General features: G+C 40.3%; 1 protein-coding gene across 1 annotated transcript in view; it reads left to right on the top strand.

Annotated features, from left to right (window-relative positions):
• TTC28 (tetratricopeptide repeat domain 28) overlaps positions 1–21,948 on the top strand; it is a 411,962-nt gene that overhangs the window by 242,512 nt on the left and 147,502 nt on the right. The window contains exon 5 of the mRNA XM_068989991.1: positions 15,889–16,396. Within this exon, the coding sequence (XP_068846092.1) occupies positions 15,889–16,396 (508 nt within the window). The remainder of the gene's footprint in view (positions 1–15,888; positions 16,397–21,948) is intronic.

The following is a 21,948-nucleotide window of genomic DNA, read 5'->3' as shown; positions in this document are numbered from 1 at the left end:
TTTTTGAAATTTCAATATATGTGTATTTCATATATATATTTATATGTTTTTGTTATATATACACTATATATAAATACGTACATATATATTATCACCTCATGCTTTTTGAGATCTGTCTCTATTTTCTTCTCTTTCTTACCTGAATTTCCCATTTCCTATGCTCTTACCTGAATTTCTCATCTCCTAAGCAGTTTTTACATCTACAGTGGCATTAAAATTAATATGCAGACAGAGGAGACAGTTTCAAGTACAATATTCATGGCAAATATTATTTGAGAAACTTGTCTTTATTTTTTGCTTTTTTTCCACAAGAAAGTTACAGGAATAAAGAGTGAAGTAAGGTTGAGAACACAAGCAGGCGGAAACACAGCACACTGAAGTTATATCAGTGCCCAGGGAGTAATGCAGATGCCTGGGATACAAATGTGATTAAAAAAAAATTATTTATTTTCAGTTGGAGGATAATTGTTTTATAATATTGTGTTGGTTTCTGCCATACATCAACATGATTCAGCCATACATAGGTATATGTGTGTCCCCTCCTTCCTGAACCTTCCTCCCACCAATCCCTTCCTCCCACCAATCCCACCTCTCTAGGTTGTCACAGAACGCTGGGTTTGAGCTCCTTGCATCATACAGCAAATTCCCACTGGCGGTCTGTTTTACATACGGTAACGTTTATGTTTCAGTGCTACTCTCTCCGTTCCCGACTATGTCCACAAGTCCGTTCTGTACAGCTACATCTCCATTACTGCCCTGCAGGTTGGTTCACCAGTACCATCTTTCTAGAGTCCATATATATGCATTAATATATATCTGTTTTTCTCTTCCTCATGTACTTCACTCTGTATAATAGGCTCTAGGTTCATGTAGCTCATTGCAGCTGACTCAGATGCACTCCTTTTTGTGGCTGAGTAATATTCCATGTACCATATATATGTATGGTATATATGTACCAAAACTTCTTTATCCATTCATCAGTTGATAGACATCTAGGTTGCTTCCATGTAGGATGATTTTATAGTCAATAAGAAAGCATGTTCTCATTTTTAAATTGTAATATTTTGGTCCCTTTATTTGTGATACGTATTGTAAAGTGCTTCTTAAATTGGTGGCAACTTTGATTTGAAGAAACGTGGTTTGCCTGGTTCTCAGTGGATAGTAGTCATACTTATTATATGGTATATTTTTTCTAAGGAAGATTTTCATGGTTCCCAGATTAAATTTCCTAGATTTTATTTGGGGGGGGGGGTTTACCATTATAATCATTCTCAGGAAAAATAATACTATAATAAAAATAAGAATGGCTCCTGTGTAATCATTTCATGTCACATGTGAACAATGTAAAAGGAAGAAGATTTCATCAGACTTAGAAAGAAAGACTAAATGAGGAGCAGCAGGCAGAACAAGGACAGATATGGGGACCGTGAGTTCTGGGCATACAGACACCAAAGTGCAACTGAGAAACCCCTGTGTGTCTCTGGATCCCCGATTAGAGCTGTAGAAAAGTCTTAGTGCGTTTGAATTGTGCTTAAACAAAACTAGAGCTGAGGTATTGGTACTGCACATTGATTTTGGTATTCTTACTTTAGAGGGTTGGATTTTCTTCTTCTATGCAGACTGAAATTTGGATTGTTCTTCAAGTGTTTGCCGAGTGTTTGCCAAGTGCCTGCTATGTGCCAGTTGTTACACTGGACTCTGAAGTTTCAGAGATGAGGACAACTCTTGGCTTCAAGAAAGCCTAGTCTGACCTTTCACATGCTGTGTTCCTCATCCTTCCACCCATATCCTATAGCTTATTGCTTTAAATAGAAACTATATGAATCACGTCTTTTTGTTTTAGAACATATTTCCTTTGACACTTTAGTACATTTTCTGATATTCACTTTTATCCAAAGGAAGCATACCACTGAGAACAAATTTGGTAACTAACAAGATGAAGAATTTGGTCACATTTGTAATTAGAAATTTTCTCTATCAGTGTAACCTATATTTAATGTCAGTTTGGATATTTTTATAACAAGTTAACATTTTAAAAAGTAGTTTCAGATCTTAATTAAAATTTTAGTTTTTCTTCAGTGAACTTCGGTTCAGTTCAGTTGCTTAGTTGTGTCCGACTCTTTGCGACCCCATGGACTGCAGCATGCCAGGCCTGCCTGTCCATCACCAACTCCCGGGGCTTACCCAAACTCATGTCCATTGAGTCAGTGCCATCCAACCATCTTATCCTCTGTCATCCCCTTCTCCTCCTGCCCTCAATCTTTCCCAGCATCAGGGTCTTTTCAAATAAGTCAGCTCTTCGCATCAGGTGGCCAGAGTATTGGGAGTTTCAGCTTCAACATCAGTCCTTCCAATGAATATTCAGGACTGATTTCGTTTAGGATGGACTGGCTGTATCTCCCTGCAGTCCAAGGGACTCTCAAGAGTCTTCTCCAACACCACAGTTCAAAAGCATCAATTCTTCGGCACTCAGCTTTCTTTATAGTCCAAGTCTCACATCCGAACATGACTACTGGAAAAAACATAGCCTTGACTAGATGGACCTTTGTTGCCAAAGTAATGTCTCTGCTTTTTAATATGCTGTCTAGGTTGGTCATAACTTTTCTTCCCAGGAGTAAGCATCTTTTTATTTCATGGCTGCAGTCACCATCTGCAGTGATTTTGGAGCCCCAAAACTAAAGTCTGCCACTGTTTCCACTGTTTCTCCATCTATTTCCCATGAAGTGATGGGACTGGATGCCATGATCTTTGTTTTCTGAATGTTGAGCTTTAAGCCAACTTTTTCGCTCTCCTCTTTCACTTTCATCAAGAGGCTTTTTAGTTCCTCTTCACTTTCTGCCATAAGGGTGGTGTCATCTGCATATCTGAGGTTATTGATATTTCTCCCAGCAGTCTTGATTCCAGCTTGTGCTTCCTCCAGCCCAGCGTTTCTCGTGATGTACTCTGCATATAAGTTAAATAAGCAGGGTGACAATATACAGCCTTGACGTACTCTTTTTCCTATTTGGAACCAGTCTGTGGTTCCATGTCCAGTTCTAACTGTTGCTTCCTGACCTGCATACAGATTTCTCAAGAGACAGATCAGGTGTTCTGGTATTCCCATCTCTTTCAGAATTTTCCACAGTTTATTGTGATCCACACAGTCAAAGGCTTTGGCATAGTCAATCAAGCAGAAATAGATGTTTTTCTGGAACTCTCTTGCTTTTTCGATGGTCCAGCGGATGTTGGCAATTTGATCTCTGGTTCCTCTGCCTGTGAACTTACTGTGTTCCTTTTTTAGATCTTGGTGTGATGTCCTCTTTCTCTGGATATCCCCAGGAAGGAATGTTATATGCTTGTATACCCAAATAATTTCTGTGCGAGAGGAATAGTGACACAGGGAATGCCAAATGCCACACAAGGGAAGTGAGATGTTCAGGTTTTAAAATTAATATAATGAGAAAGAGAAAGAGAGGCACTAATTTAGTACACTTAAATTTTGAATAAATATACAAAACAGATTAAATGAATATATGACTTTAAGATTACTTAATTTACTTGATTTTATTGGTGTTGAGCATCTGTAATAAACTCTAGCAGTAATTGAATACTTGTGATGTGCTGGATGCAGCTCTAAGTTCTTTAAGTGTATGCTTGTAACAATCCCTTGAGATAGATATCATTACCCCCACTTTGTAGATAAGGAGACAAGGACAGAGAGTCAGGAAGGTGGCCAGCAGAGACAGGATTTCAACCTAGACGGTTCTAATCGCTGTATTGCCCTGCATTGCTGAGTGCATTATTATTCAGGAGACAGCATCAGTAGTTGTTAGAAAAATTGCTAAAGTTTGACTGAAGTTTTAAAGTTTGCCACTGAATTTGTCACTAAATAGCTGGCTTAGATTTTAGAAAGAGGAGTACTATGTATTTAAAATATATTACAAACCTCATCTGTTAACATTGTCATATAACTTTAAAGGTAATATTTAGTATTTAAAATAAAATGGTCAGAAATTAATTCTGAATGGATATTTTGCATAAATAATTGGCATTAAATTGAAGATTATTAAATAAAAGATAGTATAATTATAACTTTACAAGTATGATAAATCTGGTCTGCTGTAGGTGCTAACTACGAGGACAAAAAGACAGGGAAAAGTCAATGATAACACTGAGCTTTTAACTAGTTGTTGAAAGAAATTGAGGTAATATTTACTTCTTTCATTAAGGCTTTGGAAAGGTGATGAGGCTTGAGTTTGAGGTGACTGTTAGATGTTGTGATGGAATGTGGGCAAAGCAGACTGGGGAGCTTACCAGTTGGGGGCCTAAAGATTTGGGCTCTAGTCCTGCTGTTGCTGGTCATTAGCAGGTTGACCTGCTGCCAAGGTACTTGACATGTCTTGGTCTTAGTTTTTCTATCTAAGGACATTGAGAAGTACTATTGCTAAGTGGTTTTTAAACCTTCAGGGTGCCATAGATTCTCTTAAGGGTGCTGGGGAGAAAAGTGCACTCTAGTCTAAGTAACCTAAACAACTACACTTTTAATCACATTTATCACACATATTTTTAATTTGATTTTTTAAAAGTTTGAAAACTGATAGATCAGGCGATCTCTAAGGCCTCTTCCAGCTCTAAAATCCCCTGTCTCTTATTCTGCAATCTGAGTTTATAATCATCCAAAAGGGATAGAATTTGAATCTGCTAGAATGAGTGAAAGTACTGAGAGCTGAGATGGTGGGCCATTTATTCCTGAGCAGTTAGAAGTTGTGAATTTAAGAAGGTCTCAGCCTGCACTAGGGCCTGTTCTTCATAGTGGGAGGGCCATGACAATATTCCTTCATGGATGATAGCTGAAGTCCTCAGTTGTTTCTTAATTTCCTGACATCTTTCCAGGATCGTGGCCGACTCCTTTCCAGCTAATGAAAAGATTCCTTGTTTAAACTGTTTATCAGCCTATCCTTGTAAATAAGCTGTCCTTTTCTTGGGTTTTCTTCCTTCCAAGAAATGTCTCTTCTGTGTCTTGTATGTGCATTTTAACACATATGTGTTTTCCATCTTTTTTCCTCTCCACATTTCTCCATTACATCCTGCTCAGCCAAAGACAGCTTTTATGATTCAGTCTTCAAAGGGTGGTTGACTCCATTCCAGCTCCCTACGGAACAATGTTTTATAGTCCACTAAAATTCAGGTTGGCTGGCAAGTGTGGAATGGAGTAGTTTTGATTGGACTAAACCAGTATTGATGCATAAGAAACTTGAGTGAACTATGTCATAAAAAAGCTAATTTGAGACTAAGTTATCTGCCTATCACTCCCTCAAATAAAACTGAAGATATAGGTGAAACTGAGAATGGGAAAGAAGTTTCCAAAAGTCATCTTAACTGATTATTTTGAGTGAGTGAGAAAATCTATACCCAGTGAAACTCACTTCCCTGTAGGACTACCAGGACTGTAGGATTTTTCACTTGGTCATCATCTTGTGATCAAAGAGCTATGTAGAATGGAATTACTTATAAAAATCTTTCTGGAGGGATAGCATGTGGCTGCCATGGCAAGAGTTAAGATGTAAAGGAGGGAGGAGAATCCTTAGGTAACCTGGAAGAGATGTTAAGAAGGAACACTCCTTCTGTCTGACATTCAGCATCAACCTCACCATTTGCAGTCCTTCACGAGGAGGCAGCACACACACTCTTGCATTGGCTGCAACTTGGCAGTTATAGCACATAGCACAGATGCCTGATGTATTGAATCAAGTTTACGTGGAACATCAAGTTTAAAAAAAAAATGAATTCATTATAAATTCTGGCAGTTTTTATAGTATAATTAAAATGTCTAACGGGATACCTCTGGGAAACTAAATGCAGTTTTACTATTTATAGAGCCAGCAGAGGTAGTGTTTCTTGCCAACTTTCATATCTTATGACCTATAAATTGCTCTTAATAGCTAATCTGTCATCCAGTTTCTCAAACAAGAAAGCTTGTTTCCTTATTAATCTGTTAATTTGCATCTGCAAAGGACATTTACAAATTCTTGGTTTGAAAACATTGCTGTATTAATGGTGGGCATTATAAATAATTTATCACCTGTGATAGAAACTCTTAGGTCTAGGTAATAGATCTTTCTGACACTGTATTATTCTTCCAACCCTAATATAATTTTGATAAAAATAATTATTGTGAAAGCTCTTCTGGCCCTGTAACATTAGAAAAGGCTGACAGGTTGCTCTGGAGAAGTTATAACCATCACTAATGGCTCTCTAAGCTCATAGTAGTAGATTCAAACCAGCTATTCCAACTATGGTATTCAGTTCAGTTGCTCAGTCGTGTCCAGTTCTTTGCGACCCTATGGACTGCAGCACCCCAGGCCTCCCTGTCTATCACCAGCTCTCGGAGCTTGCTCAGACTCATGTCCATTGAATCTTTGATGCCATCCAATCATCTTATCCTATGTCGTCACCTTCTCCTCCTGCCCTCAATCTTTCCCAGCATCAGGGTCTTTTCAAATGAGTCAGCTCTTCGCATCAGGTGGCCAAAGTGCTGGAGTTTCAGCTTCAACATCAGTCCTTCCAATGAACACTCAGGACTGATTTCCTTTAGGATGGACTGGTTGGATCTCCTTGCAGTCTAAGGGACTCTCAAGAATCTTCTCCAACACCACAGTTCAAAAGCATCGATTCTTTGATGCTCAGCTTTCTTTATGGTCCATCTCTCACATCCATACATGACTACTGGAAAAACCATAGCCTTGACTAGACAGACCTTTGTTGGCAAGGTAATGTCTCTGCTTTTTAATATGCTGTCTAGAAGACTGCTAAAGATCGTCTAATTAAAATTTCCCCTATTTATGCGGTGTTTAAGTCTCTTCTTTAGGCTGTGGCTGTGAGTTCTCAATTCTTAGCGATCCCATTTCAGGAAGCTTTCTCCCTACCAAGAGCCTTAATATTTAACTGTTTTTTGTTTGTGTTTTGCTGATTTGTTTTTTCTTTGTTGCAATCCAAGAAGGATTTGTGCAAGCAGGAAACAAAACATGAAAGGGAAGAAATCAGAGTAATGAGAAGATTAGGATCCTATCACATGCTGAAGCCAGGGCAGACTTGGTACCTATTATGGAATTCTATCTGGCTGTTAACAGAAGGCTCTGTATTCAATCATAAGCTTCCTGGTGACTGAAACAAAGAGGTAAACATGACCACTTATAAGATTCACATTTTTCTTAAGATAAAACCGTAGCAGCTGCTTTGTAGAAGCATTGACTCTGAAGGAGACTTTTCCATTGATTCTTATGAAGATGACATCAGGTGGTATCATGGACAGTGTCCTCAACAACATAGATTATACACTTTTTTATTATTTTGTCTGGTTGGTTTTGTGTGACTATTGAGTAAGACACTCTGGACATTAGTGATTATTGTAACTTTTTGTACAGAATTACTTCATAAGCTCAATTGCTGACCAAGGGTAGATTTTTCAGGCTATGGTACATTCATTATATGGAGAGTGGATGTCATTTAAGATTGTAGGGAGTGTATAGACCCTGCAGAACATGACTCAGTCTTCACTTTCTACAGGTTTGTATTTGGTTGGCTATTAATTCTTCCTAAATTGATCTGCAGTGTGGATAAATAACTACCAAGTAGACCCTTGTTTTGGGGTCTACAGATTAATACAGATTTGTAAAGATTAGCTAAGTTTCTGTATTTAGTACCCAGTTCTCCTCAAATTTAGTTTTTCTACAAAAATGACTAAAATTCCATCATGTAAAAACCTATGGTAATTCAAATAATTGAACCACTAGATAGATAGTGACTGGAGCATGAAAATGATTAATTTATGCTGAGTATTGTGGTCAGGGTAGACAAGGTTATGCTGCAATAATAGTCACTTCCCAAATCTTAGTGCCTGATTTCTTGTGCCCACTGTGTGTGTGTTATAAGTCTGCCAGGGCTCTGTTCCGCAATGCTGTGATTGTCATTTGAAGTTCAGTTCGGAAGGAGCAGTGTGTAGCAAGGAGAAGAGGAAATGTGGTGAAGCCTGCACTGGTTCTTAAAGCTTTACGTGGATGTGAGCACATTTATTGGCCAAAAAAAAGTCGTATTGCCACTCATACCTGACTTCTTGCAGGCAGGGAGGTGCAGTCTTACCTGCTTTGATGCAGAGATGCCAGCAAACTTGTGAATATCCCTAAAGCCTACCCTAATATCATGGAGGGGTTTAGTTGCTAAGTTGTGTCCGATCCTTGCAACCTCATAGACTGTGGCCCATCAGGCTCCTCTGTCTGTGAGATTTTCCAGGCTAGCATACTGCAGTGGGTTGGCATTTCCTTCTCCACCCTTATATCATTAGTGCCTAACATAGATCTTATTGTATTCTAATTAGTCATTATTTTAGTTAAACATGTTGTTGTTAGTACCAGTTAGTACCAGTCTCCCTCCTTTTCAGCTACTTCGTGGAAATATGTGAAAATATGAATCTAATCCTGTCAGTCTCCTGCTTAAATGTGTGGTGGTTATTGCCCCATGGGTGGATCATAAATTCTTCAGTAGAGGATAAGCTGCGTGTATGAGCATAAGAGCTGGAGTCTGAGGTCTGTGGATGTGAACCTTGGCTTTGCTATTAGTTGTGTATTTTCAGGCATGTCATTTTATCTGAGTCTAGCGTTATCTCACAAATGGATTTAATGATAACACACTTAAGAGGGTTTTTATAATGATTAAATGAAATAACATGCATGGAATATATTTTAGATTTTACAAATTGATAGAATTTTTACAAATTGATAGAATTTATCCAAACTTACCTTTCAGACTTCTCTCCAGTACATCCCCTCTCCCAGGTCTAACTGGTTTTTTGCTCTCTAGTCACTATACTCTCTGTCATACTTCATGCCTTTGCTGTTTCCATTTCCTAGAATTGCCCACTCCCCCAGTGAGGAAAACTCCAATTTATTTATTAATTTTTTAACTAATAGACTTCATTTTAGAGCAATTGTAGATTTACAGAGAATTGAGCAGATAGTACAGAGAATTCTCACATTCTGTCTCTTTTCCCACTCAGTTGCCCCTCTTAGTAACATCTTACACTAATGTGGTACATTTGTTACAATTGACAAACCGATAGTTAATATATTATTATTAACTGAAGTTCATAGTTTATGCTAGGGTTCACTATTGATGTTACACAACCTGTGAGTTTTGACCAACATGTGATGCACTGTGTACATAATTACAATGTCATGCAGAATAGTCTCACGGCCCTAACCCCCCTGTGCTGTATCCTCTCCCCCCACTGAAACCACCGAGCCTTTTGCTTTCTCTGTAGTTTTGCCTTTTCCAGAGGATCATATAGGTGAGATTACATAGTGCGTAGTTTGTTAAGATTGGAATCTTTCATCAAGCAATATACATTTAAGGTTTCCTTCATGTCTCTTTGTGGCTCGATAGATCATTTATTTTCAGTGCTGAATAATATTCCATTCTAAAGATATACCAAGTTTTATTTGTATGTTCACCTATTGAAAGACATCTTGGTTGCTTCCAGCTTGTAACCATTATGAATGAAGGTGTTGCAGACATACATGTGCATGTTTTTGGGTGGACATAAATATTCATTTCCTTAAAGTGAATACTTGGGAGCATGATTACTGGATCATATGCTATGAGTATGTTTGTAGGAAATGACCCAAATATTTTCCAAGGTGGCTATCCCATTTTGCATTCCCATTAGCAGTCAGTGAGAGTTCCTATTGCTCACATCCTCATCAGGATTTGACGTTGTCAATTGTGTTGGATTTTCACTGTTCTGATAGGTGTGTAGTGGTATCTCGTTTTAACTTGCAGTTCTCTGATGATACATGCTGCGGGCATCTTTTCATATGCTTCTTTGCCATATATATATAGTCAGCCCTCCATATCCACAGGTTCTGCATCTATAGATTCAACAAACCACAAGTTAAAAATATTTGGGAAAACAAATCCGGAAAGTTCCAAACAGCAAAATTTGAACTTACTGTTCACCGGTTCTTTGGAAGGAATGATGCTAAAGCTGAAACTCCAGTACTTTGGCCACCTCATGCGAAGAGATGACTCATTGGAAAAGACTCTGATGCTGGGAGGGATTGGGGGCAGGAGGAAGAGGGGACGACAGAGGATGAGATGGCTGGATGACATCACCGACTCGACGGACGTGAGTTTGAGTGAACTCCGGGAGTTGGTGATGGACAGGGAGGCCTGGTGTGCTGCAATTCATGGGATCGCAGAGTCAGACACGGCTGAGCGACTCAACTGAACTGAACTGAGTGACTGTTTACCTTGTATTTACATTATGTATGCTGTTGTTAGTTGCTAAGTCATGTACAACTCTTTGCAACCCAATGGACTATAGCCTGCCAGGCTCCTCTGTCCATGGGGATTCTCCAGGCAAGAATACTGGAGTGGGTTGCCATGCCCTCCTCCAGGGGATATTGCCAACCCAGGGATTGAACCCAGGTCTCCTGCATTGCAGGTGTATTCTTTACTAACTGTGCCACCAGGGAAGCCGAATTTACATTATATTAGGCATTATAAGTCATCTACAGTTAATTTAAAGAATATGGGAAGATGTGCATAGGTTGTATGTACATGCCATACCATTTTACATGAGGGACTTGAGCATCCACAGGTGTTGGTACCTGCTACAGTCCTGGATCCAATGCCTTGTGGATACTGAAGATAACTGTATCTTCTTTGGTGAGGTGTATTTTCAGGTTTTTTGTCCATTTTAAAGTTGGATTGTTTTCTTGTTGTGTTTTAAGGGTTTTTGTTTGTTTGTTTGAATGTTTGATATATTTTGGATACAGATACAAGTCCTTTGTCAGATAAATGTTTTGCAGATATCTTCTCCCAGCCTGTAGCTTGTCTCCTCAGTCTCCTAGCCATATTTTTCACTGAGCACAGTTGTTAATTTTAGTGAAATCCAACTTAGTAATTTTTTCTTTCATGGGTCATGCCTTTGGTGTTTTATCTATAAATTCATTGCCAGACTCCAGGTCCCATAGAATTTCTCCTGTCTCTAACGAGTTTTATAGTTCTGCACTTTACATGTACTGTGATCCACTTTGAGTCAGTTTGTATGTGAGGTGTAAAGTCTGTGTCTAGATTTGCTTTCCTTGCATCTGGATGCCCAGTTGTTTCAGCACCATTTTTTGAAAAGACTGTCCTTTCACCTTTGAATTACTTTTGCTCATTTGTCAAAATTAGTTGATTCTGTTTGTGTAAGTCTAGAGAATTGTCTTGAGTATATGAGTGACTAAGGAAATGAACCATCCGACAGACCCCAGACACTCTAATCTTTGTCAGTTTTGACCACTTAAAGTGCTTTTACCAACATTTTGTATTTTTACCAACATTTTGTATTGCATATACCAATGATTCTAAAATGACCTGGAGTAAAGGGTGAATTTTCTTATGCCTACCTTAGCAGAAGAGTATTATGAGCAATATGCTGTAGCATATGAAGATAATGACAGTTCCCGTCATCAGTGGGGCAAGCTTCTTGTGTTGTCTTTTTAGTTTTGGTAACATAACATCATGTTCTATTTTCTGGTCATCTGTCTTCTACCACGTCTTTGAAATGAGACCGCTGGTTTGGGAAGATCCGCAGGAGAAGGGAATGGCAACCCACTCCAATATTCTTGCCTGGAGAAACCCATGGACGGAGGAGCCTGGAGGGCTACAGTCCATGGGGTCACGAAGAGTCAGATATGACTGAGTGATTGGCACTAAGTGAGTGTTGTCTTGGTTAGGGTAGGTAAATAAATGAAAATTAAACATTTTGAGCATCTTCTGTGAGCCCTGAAAAGGGCTCTTTACAATTTCTATCTTACGTTGTACTCATCAGAGCACTGCAAAATATTAATATTTCCATTTACATATAAAGAAACTGAGGCTCAGAGATGTGGCATAACTTGTGCAATATTATGTAGTTTTCTCTTTGAACCCGTACATGCCTGATTCCAGAGTCTGTCCCTATTCTTCTCCATCCCTCTGCCTCTTGGGTTGCAGGTGGTTAACTCAATGCCTTGGGTTCATGGGCACTGAACTGGCAGGGGATACAAGGTGTGTGTGCATTGCGACAGTAAAGATGAAAAAGTGTATTTCTGGTACTAGTTGTGGGAGTGTTTCCCCTATTCTTAAAACTATATGCAATCAATCAGCAATTATGTCAAATATTCTCTATATATGTGTTTAATCATCCCACAAAGTATAACCCTTATGAAAATACATACAATAAGGGGAAAAACATTCTAGCTGTTTAATTCTTCAAAATAATGTTTAATAGTAGTATCATCAATGTGGTTATAGTTGGGGTAGTTTTGTTGTTGTTCAGTTGCTAAGTCGTGTCCAGTTTTTTGCAACCCGGGTAGTTTTAGACTGTGTCTGTTTTATGTCCCAAACTGGAAGTCCTTAAATATGGTTTGAAAAAATATGAGCCAGTTTCCTTCTCTAGCTTCATGTCCCATGAAAGGACTCATCAGGTGCAGTTCTTCTGCAAATACTCAGGTCACAGAGCAAGGGGTAATGACTCCTGTGTGTGAAGTCTGCAGCTGGAAATCATGCTTTGGCAAGAACATGAGTAATTTATCTTTTGTAAAAAGACAAAAGTGTTGTCTTATTCCAACCAGATAGTTTGTTAGCATAACTATTTGTGTGCATTTTGATATTCAAATACAGATGTTCCAAAATGTTTCCACTGTGGGAAGCAGCTGCTGCTATTCTAGCACAGAAATCTCAGTGAGATTAATATACAAAGGCAGTGTGAACCTTAGTGGCAAGTATAGCATCTGCTTGAGGTGGCGCTTATGAGTCCCCTAGATAGTGGGTCTTCATATTCTCGTTAACAGCCTGAAACTGTTGTTTCAGATCTAAGCTTGTTCTGAAGGAACAGGAACAAAGACAAGTGATTAATTTGTAATTCACTTAGCTGATAAATATCATCACATGTTATTTGCCCAGCGGCTGTAAAACACTGACCTTCATTTCCAGTGGCAACTGATAGGAATATAGATGTTTGGTCACAATGACTGATGTTTTCAGTACTGTTACTAGCTTCTGCTTTGGTAGCAGAGCTCAGCCCTGCCAGCTTACAGTCATAAAACATCCGTCCACACCTTAGTGATGCATTTACAGAGAACTTCAGTTTACTCAGGACACTCGCATGTACTGCTTCATCTGATCCCATCCTAACCCTGGGAAGTACACATGCTGTCATTATCAGAACAGTTTACATATAAAGAAAACACAGGTGAAGAAGTTGAATGACTTACCAGGGTGACACAGACAGGGCCTCTGACTCTAAATCCTGTTCCATTCCTATACTACGTCAAGCAGCCTTTCTCATTTCGGAGGCTGTGATGTGTGCTTCACAAACTATATTGTCCTGTCTGGAGCTGCCGGTTTCCAGGACACACACATGAGGAGTCCCAGCCTGATGGTGCTGCCTGCGACTGGCAGGTGCCAGAGAAGAGCTAATGCAGTCATTCTTCCCTCTTTCCCTCACACCCCAGAAGGGAAATGCCCCAGTACTCCCTTCCCTTATGTTCAGGAGAGCTTGAGCAAATGAGTTCCTGTGTCTCTCTGGCATTTACAGAAATGAAGAACCAGAAGCAGAAGATCCCTGGGCTGTCATTTGGAGTTGCCATAAACCAGAAGTTTCTAAGAACAGTGATGCCTGGGGTGCTGTGCCTGCCCCAGGCCTTATAAATCTATTCCCTGCAGTGTTCAAGGGCTCATTGCCTCCAACCAGACCTACTGTTTGGAATTACCTAGTGAATTATTTATGGTTTACACATTTGACAGAGGCTCATGGCTAAGTTTGAAAACACTCAGTTCCTGGCTTACTGCTGGGTCCTAGAAACATCTGTCTGGAAAACCGAGGCTCAGAAAAGTGAAGTTTCTAAAGATCCCAGAACTCGGAAACAGCAGTACAGTTTTGAACCACGTACGTCTGATTCCAAGTTACACTAGCTCCAGAGGGAAAGAGCCATGTGTTTTACTTTGAGAGCAACAAAGATTTGCAGATGGGAGGGTTTGTTGACTGTGTTCTCTCTAGCCCCACTTGGGCACAGAAGGACCCCTGAGAGTAAGGAGGGGAGGGCCAGTTACAGAAGGAAGAGAGAGGGACTGAGCCCCTGGGCCTGTGGCAAGGAGGTTAGAAGCTCATCAGGCATGGGGTGGGGAGCTGTGAGCAGTAGAAAGGCCCATGTACAATGTGCTGACATGAAGTCTTAACCTCTGATCCCAAAGAGGTTCCCAAAGTAGGAACCAGAGGCCAGTTCACGTCCAAGTGGCATGCTCTCGGGTGACATCATTGCTGCTTCTGCCAGAATCACGTTGCTGTAGGATTGTGATGTTCACGGAGTTGTTTCTGCTCTCCACCACTCAGAAAAAAATGCAAAAAAAGTACATTTGTAAGTGTTTATTTCCTCTCTGTTTTCCTCAGTCTTTTTGTTGGACCATCTGTGAAATGATAAAAGAAGCTTAAAGCTGTATGGAACCTTTGGCAAATAGACAATTTGCAAGCATCGTGAAGATGGTCAGTCTCAAGTCTCTATTTCAGAGGCAAAGAAATAAAGTAGCAAATCACTCACAGCTATAAAATATTAGTAAACACGTTCTGAAACACACATACGTGGAGCACATCTGATAAAGCAGTGCCCTGGCTCCAGGTGGGATGGCCTCCCCTAGCCTGGGGGCCCTCGTGAAGATTGCTTGCCCGTTTGTGACAGTTTATTTTACCATTTGTTCTGCCAGGATCACATGTTCATGGTAGAGGGAGGGAGCATCCCAAAGAAAGGGGGCTACATGGCTCCAGCTATAGGTTTGGTGAGAAGGGAGGGGAGGACAGGCAAGTTGCTGAATGAAAAGAAGGGCAGGAAATGTGCAGTGTAACTTCCTTCTATGTCTCTGCAAAGGAATTAGAAACTAGAGGTGAGAATCTAAGACTGTCTGCACTGAGTAAGATTCTCAAACCCATGAACCCATGTAACATCTCCTTAGTTATATTTGTTTCCCTTTGGTTCACTATACCAATAAAGAGGCATTTTCATTAAAACCTTTAAGACAAAAAAGAGGCCATGTTCTTTTCTTTAGACAAGAACTGCTTGAGTGGCAAGCAGTGTGAGGCGACGAGGAAGATAGCATCTTTCTGCAAAGAGGCCGAGGCCAGAAAAGGCTAGAGACAAGAACAGCAAAAGCGGTGGGGAGGCGCCATGGGGACCGCCCCATTCACAGCTGCAGTTGTGACTGTCGTTTTCCTCTGGTTCTCATCTCATCTAAGCCCTCCACCACAGACAGCACTGATGAAGTCACACTGAGGGGGCAAAGATAAGAGAACAGGACCCTCCAGTGGGTCCTGGGTCACAGAATTATCCATCATCATTCTTGATATCTCCCTTGCTGTTAGTGTATCCATTTGGCTTGGGAGAAGACAAGAATTGAGAAATGCCCAGGAGTGCAAAGGGCCGTGCATGGAGTTCTCCTGTGAATGTCCTGTGTTACATTACATGTAATAATTAATTTTTATTTTCTTCAACATTTTCTTGTAACTGCAGAGGTTAATAGCTATTAACAGAGATATAATATCACAATATTAAACATGTCAAGTCTTTAAGATGAAAGTTACATGACACACAACCTGTTTCTGTGAGATTCGGTATTGGAAGTTACTGATTAAATTGCCATTGTCTTTTATTAGGAACTTGCTGAGTGGAAGCACTGTTTTTCAGTTCTGCATAGGTCTGCAGACCTCTGATAGAGACACCATTGGAAATTGTATTGGATGGTTACAGGCAAACTCTCAAACATTTTATCTGCTGAAACAAACCAAAGCCATTTTCTGATGTGCTTTCTTTTCTCTGCCTTATCCTTTCTCTCCAGGCAGCTTCATCAGCGCTGAGCAGTCTGGGCCACGTGTACACAGCCATTGGAGATTACCCCAATGCACTGGCCAGTCACAAACAGTGTGTTCTTCTCGCCAAGCAATCCAAAGATGAGCTTTCTGAAGCTCGAGAACTCGGCAACATGGGAGCTGTGTATATTGCCATGGGTGACTTTGAGAATGCTGTGCAGTGCCATGAGCAGCATCTGAAGATAGCCAAGGACTTGGGGAATAAGCGAGAAGAAGCCCGGGCCTACAGCAATCTGGGCAGTGCCTATCACTACAGGAGGAACTTTGACAAGGCCATGTCTTACCACAATTACGTGCTGGAGCTGGCGCAGGAGCTGATGGAGAAGGCCATAGAGATGCGGGCCTACGCTGGCCTGGGCCACGCTGCCAGGTGCATGCAGGATTTGGAGAGGGCCAAACAGTACCACGAGCAGCAGCTGGGCATTGCTGAGGATCTCAAGGACCGGGCTGCAGAGGGACGAGCATCTTCCAATCTGGGTAAGTACAGGCTTCCTTGCGGGACCAGGGTCCGGGCCATGGACTGGAAGTTGCTGGAGTGACCCGCTATCTTTGACAGGAATCTGTGTGTTTATTTCCAGTAGTCCTCATTGCTTGTGTTATATTTTCCTTCAGATATATTTCCTTGGAGCCTGCCTGCTCAAAATGACAGGATCTTTTCTGTCATCCCAGCGCTGTGAGCATTAGAATGCTGAAACACTGGAAAACAAAACACCCCAGCCTTTTAATCTGTCTAGAGAGAGGAGCGAGCAGATTTATCTAATTAGAGAGAAGGGGGATGAAATGCAGATATAAAGCTATGTTTGGTTTAAATGAAAGGGAAGCTGCTAGGAAGTCATCAATGGAAAGGAATTTGAGAGGATTTTTGTTTAGAGAGATTTCTTTACTTGGTGACTTTAACACGAAGGAAATGTATTTTTTCCTCTCAATGTGTGTATAGTCACAAATGATATTTATAGTATTAGTGTAAATGTATAATTATTATTATTTTTTTTAAATTTTAAGAAATTTGCAGTGTGTTTTGATTCACACACTGGGTTGGGCACAAGGTTTGTTTGGGTTTTTCCATAACATCTTTTGGAAAAACCTGAATGAATTTTTTGGCCACTCCAATACTTGGTTACAGTTAAGATTTTTATATATTTGGATGAATTTATAAGGAATGGTAAGAGGTAATAAGTATTAGTGTCTGGCTACTTCTTAGAAGATATTGGTAGCTTTTCTCCGTACCCAAGCAGATGTGGGTACACAATGAACCAAGAGAACAGATGTGTTCAGAGGTATAAGCTGCAGTCATCCTTGAGCCTGGAGCCTATGGTTTGTGCCGCAGGAACTCAGGTGGGAGAGGACAAGGAGACAGTGAACTTGCTGGTACCAGCGTATGCTTAGCAGATAGCGGCAATGCAGTGTAAAACTCAGTCCCCTTTGCTTATGTGACCTACAAAACCGTACTTCTCTTCATATAATTTTAGCACTACTTCTTCCTCCCCTCTGCCTCCACTTACTGTAACCATACGTTTCATTAATACGGTTGTTAGAATAAGTCTGACAAATCCCTGAAGATGACACTGAAGATGAGATCAGAATGAGAACCTGGAGAGTCTGATAAAAACCGTAGAAATAAGTTCTTGGTATTACATATTCATTCAACAGATTTCAGGTATTTATTGAATCATTACTGTGTGCTGAATCCTGGAATAATTGCCTCAAGTGATAGAGAAGTTTGAAAAAAAAAATCCTTGCCCTCCAAGAACTTATAATTTAGTTGCTAAAATAAGACTAATACCTAGGGCAACAGCAGACTCCCTACAAAGCAGAGTTAATCATGTTGTGTTGCCATGAAATTCCCAGAAGGGAATCCCTGAGGAGTGGGAATAGTCTGGAAGGCTTCTTGGAGGGCACGGCACCCAGGTGAACCTTGAAGGAGAGTTCAGATTTGGCCAGAAATGGGATGGCATTAATGGCAAGGGGTATGTGATACAAGGAGTTCAATATGACAGGTTGGCCTGTCTGAGGGACGGTGGCATGATTAGCCTTCAGGAACGTGCTAGAGGATGGTAGAAGATTATAAGATTATTATGAAAAGTAGGCAAGGAACTGCTAGCGAACAGGAACTCCTGAAGATTTTGAAATGTAGGAGGGAGAACACTGACTAGATGTTTTAAGAAGACAAGTTGAGCAGTGGCATGTAGGAGAGGTTGGAGGGCTTGGAACCTGGAGTGTAGAAGGCTGTGCCTGTTGGACAGTTCATCTTGTGTCAGAAATCTGTCGTTTTGATTAGCTGTATTTTCCAAAGACTTTGTTCATATAAATTGTTGGATGTATTGGCATAAAGTTGTTTGTAATACTTCTGTGTTTTCCTTTTAATGCTGGCAGGATATGCCCTGTTTCATTTCTGTTATTGGTAGTTTGTATTCTATACCTGTACAACAGCCCCCTCATCCTTTTCTAGATTATTCTAACTAGAGATTTATCCATTTTCTTGATCTTTCTAAAGAACCAACTTTTGTTGTTAATTTTTTTCTATTGCTTGTCTTATTTTTTAATTTCATTTTTTTGGTTTCATTTTTAGTATTTTCTTTCTGCCACTTTCTTTGGGTCCTCTTTGTAGCCTCTCAAGGTTGTAATTTAGGTCGTTGATTTTAGACCTTTCTTATTTCTAATACAAGCATTAAAAAATATAAAATTTCCTCTAATCACTGATTTAGCTGCATCCAATAATTTTTGATATGTTTTTGCTTTCATTGGGTTTATTTTCCAAAATATTTTGTGATTTCCCTTTAAACCCTGTGTTGTTTAGAAGTGCTGTTTAATTTAAAACATTTGTGATTTTCCTAGATACTTTATTGTTATCAAATTCTAGTTTAATTCCATTGTAGTCAGAGAACATACTTTGTAGTATTGCAATGGGTGTCTCTGCAGGTGCTGTTTTGGTCAAGGTAGTTGATGGTTATATATTGTTAGCATCCACTGTCTGGCATGGCCAATGCCCTCAGGTAAACAAAGACTCTTAGACTGGGCGGTCTAGGGGCTTATAGAGCGCCTCTGAGAGCCACCGGTAAAGGCTGGACCTCTCTGGGCAAGGTTAATTCTTTACTGCGTAAGTGCATATTAAAATTAAGATATAATAATTTTTAGCTCTAGAATTTCCATTTGGTATTTTAATTAATATTTCAGTTTTCCTAAGATATATGTGTTTATTCATTACATGTATATTTTCCTTCTCATAGGCAGCGCTAGTTATTACAAAAGCTTATAAAATCTTGCTTCTAGTTCCATGGGGATCATCTCAGAGTTACACCCTTTTGATTGCCTGTTGTTGTCTTTATTTTTTAATAGCTTGATTGAGGTATAATTCACATAGCATACTATTTATCCCTTTAAGGTGTGTGATTCAGTGGTTTGTAGTGTAGTCACAGAGTTTTGCATTGATTGCCTTTTGTTTCGAGTTTTTAGTCACATTTTAATGTACTTTTTGATATGGAATTATATCCAACATTGTCAGTGATACTTTAGAAGGACTCTGGATTCTGATACAGTTTTCTTAACAGTATTGACTTTTGTTGTTGTTTTACCAGTTAACTTAATTCAAACTCCAGATTCTGTCTTCCCTGTGATTTCAGGCAGCTGAAATGCCTGTTCAGTCTTTCAGCTTTCATGGAGTTGCTTAGATCCCAGGTGCTCAGACAGTAAAGAATCTACCTGCAACGCTGGAGACCCGGGTTTGATCCCTGGGCCGGGAAGATCCCCTGAGAAGGGAATGGCAACACTCTAGTATTCTTGCCTGGAGAATTCCATGGACAGAGAAGTCTGGCGGGCCCAGTCCATAGGGGTCACAGAGTCGGACATGACTGAGTGACTAACACACACACACACACACACATGCGTATTTCATGAGTTAAACAGATTTGTGTAGAATTTATACTCAGAATTCAAGGCTCCCCACTCACTGTGACTCTCTCTCTGGGATTTTGCCTGTATGTTTTCAAACCAGAAAGATGGTGCATACATACTTGAGTTTTAGCCTCACCACATAGCTCTAATGGGGCTTGCCCTCTGGTCCCTGCCACCACAAAATGCCCTCTGGCATTTCAAAAGTGGGAAACTCACCTAATGCCATTCCCTTCTGCAAAGAGTCAACTCCAACCTTGCTAACAATTTCTCATTGCTTTTGGTTGCACACCAATGTTTTTAGGTAAGTTCCTTCCCCTTCCCTCTCCATACTAGCCCCCTGCCCCTTCCACACCAACCCTCCTGCCCCCTGTCAGACTCTTAACTGTTATCTGTAGGTGGGTGTGTCTGAGAGGAGCTGCTCCTCCATTACTGGAAGCGGAGCTCCTCCTATCTGTTTTGTTATTGTTCAGTGGCTCAGTCATGTCCGACTCTTTGCGACCCCATGGACTGCAGCACACTAGGCTTCCGTGTCCTTTACTATCTCCCAGAGTTTGCTGAAACTTTAATCCATTGAGTCAGTGATGCCATCTAACCATCTTATCCTCTGTCATCCCCTTCTCCTGCCCTCAGTTTTTCCCAGCGTCAGGGTCTTTTCCAATGAGTTGGCTCTTCCCATCAGGTGTATGGGAACAGTATTGGAGCTTCAGCTTCAGCATCAGTCCTTCCAGTGAATATTCAGGGTTGATTTCCTTTAGGATGGACTCATTTTTGGTGGTGGTTTAGTTGCTAAAGTCATGTCTGACTCCTGTGACTCCATGGACTGTCGCCTGCCAGACTCCTAACCCACTACAATTTGATATGTACCTTGTGTACCCTGAAAAAGATCAATGGTGATTTCCTGATGGCTCAGTTGAAAGATCTCTTGATCTCACTTCTAAATTTCCCTAATCAGTACACAACACTTGGCAGGCTTTACTCTTTCGTAAAATTCTCTCCTCCTCCAGTTTCTGGGAAGCACCACTGTCCTGGTTTTCTTCTTGGCTGCTCTTTCTGTACCATCTTCATTGGCTTTTTTTTAAGAGGGGGGGAAAAAACCATTTTAAAAGTTACAAAAGTGGTACTTACTTTTGTAAAAAATTCTTACACTATGAAAGGGTATAAAGTAGAAAAAAGGAGGTGCACCCCCTTACTTTCTCTCTTCTGTTGAACTCTTCAGAGTTAACTACTGTTAGCAATTTCGTTAGACTCTTTCCAGACCTTTTTATTGTGCATGTAAACACACAGTGGTACAATCATATATGTAAATATACACATGTGTGTACTGATTGTTCCTTTTTTAAAAACTTGGATCATAATGTATATCCTTTTCAGCCACCTGCTTTTTTTAGCCCACTTTCCCTCTTGGGCTTCCCTCTGTGTCATTATTCAGATTCCCTACTTTATTTTTAATGGCCCTTTTCCATTGTATTGCCATGTGTTAAATGTGGGAGTTCTTGTATTTTGTTCCTGATTCTTTCCCCTTCTTTCTTTGTATCTCGTTCTTTATCATTTGTACCACCACATCTTCAGCTGCTGCTTCAGCACACATCATTTCTAAACTTGTTTTCACCAGGTCTGACCTGCTGCCTGAGATTGTTTTCACATCTTCAGCTGCCTAGTGGATGCTTCGTTTGATTTTCATGCTGATCTGACTAAGTTTGTGAGCCCAAATGGGAAATATCTTTTTCCTAAATTAGCTGCTTCTCCTAGTCTTTTTATTATGTTGATTACAGCCCCATTCTTCTAGTCATCTCTATTAATTTTTTATTGCTGTTGTAACACGTTGCCACAAGCTTAGTGGTTTCAGGCAACACAAATGGTTTCTCTTACAGTTCTGGAGATTGGAAGACTGAAATTAATTTCACCAGGCTGAGGTCAGCGTTCGCAAGCCTGGTTTCTTGGCTCTCGGGAAGAATCAGCTTCTGGTGGCTGCCTGTGTTTGCTGGCTGGTGGCCTCTTCCTCCAGTTCCAGGGTGTGCCACTCCAGTCTCTGCCTCTGAGTCATCATATTACCTTCTCTTCCCACCCAACTCCTCTTGTATCTCTCTTTAAAAAAGGCTGTTGTGTTTACATCAAGCCCACTTGAGTAATCCAGAATA

This window comes from Capricornis sumatraensis, chromosome 17, assembly GCF_032405125.1.
Source record: "Capricornis sumatraensis isolate serow.1 chromosome 17, serow.2, whole genome shotgun sequence".
NCBI lineage: Eukaryota > Metazoa > Chordata > Mammalia > Artiodactyla > Bovidae > Capricornis > Capricornis sumatraensis.
The sequence above is the reverse complement of the archived record's forward strand: the minus strand, read 5'-3'. Positions and strand labels throughout refer to the sequence as shown.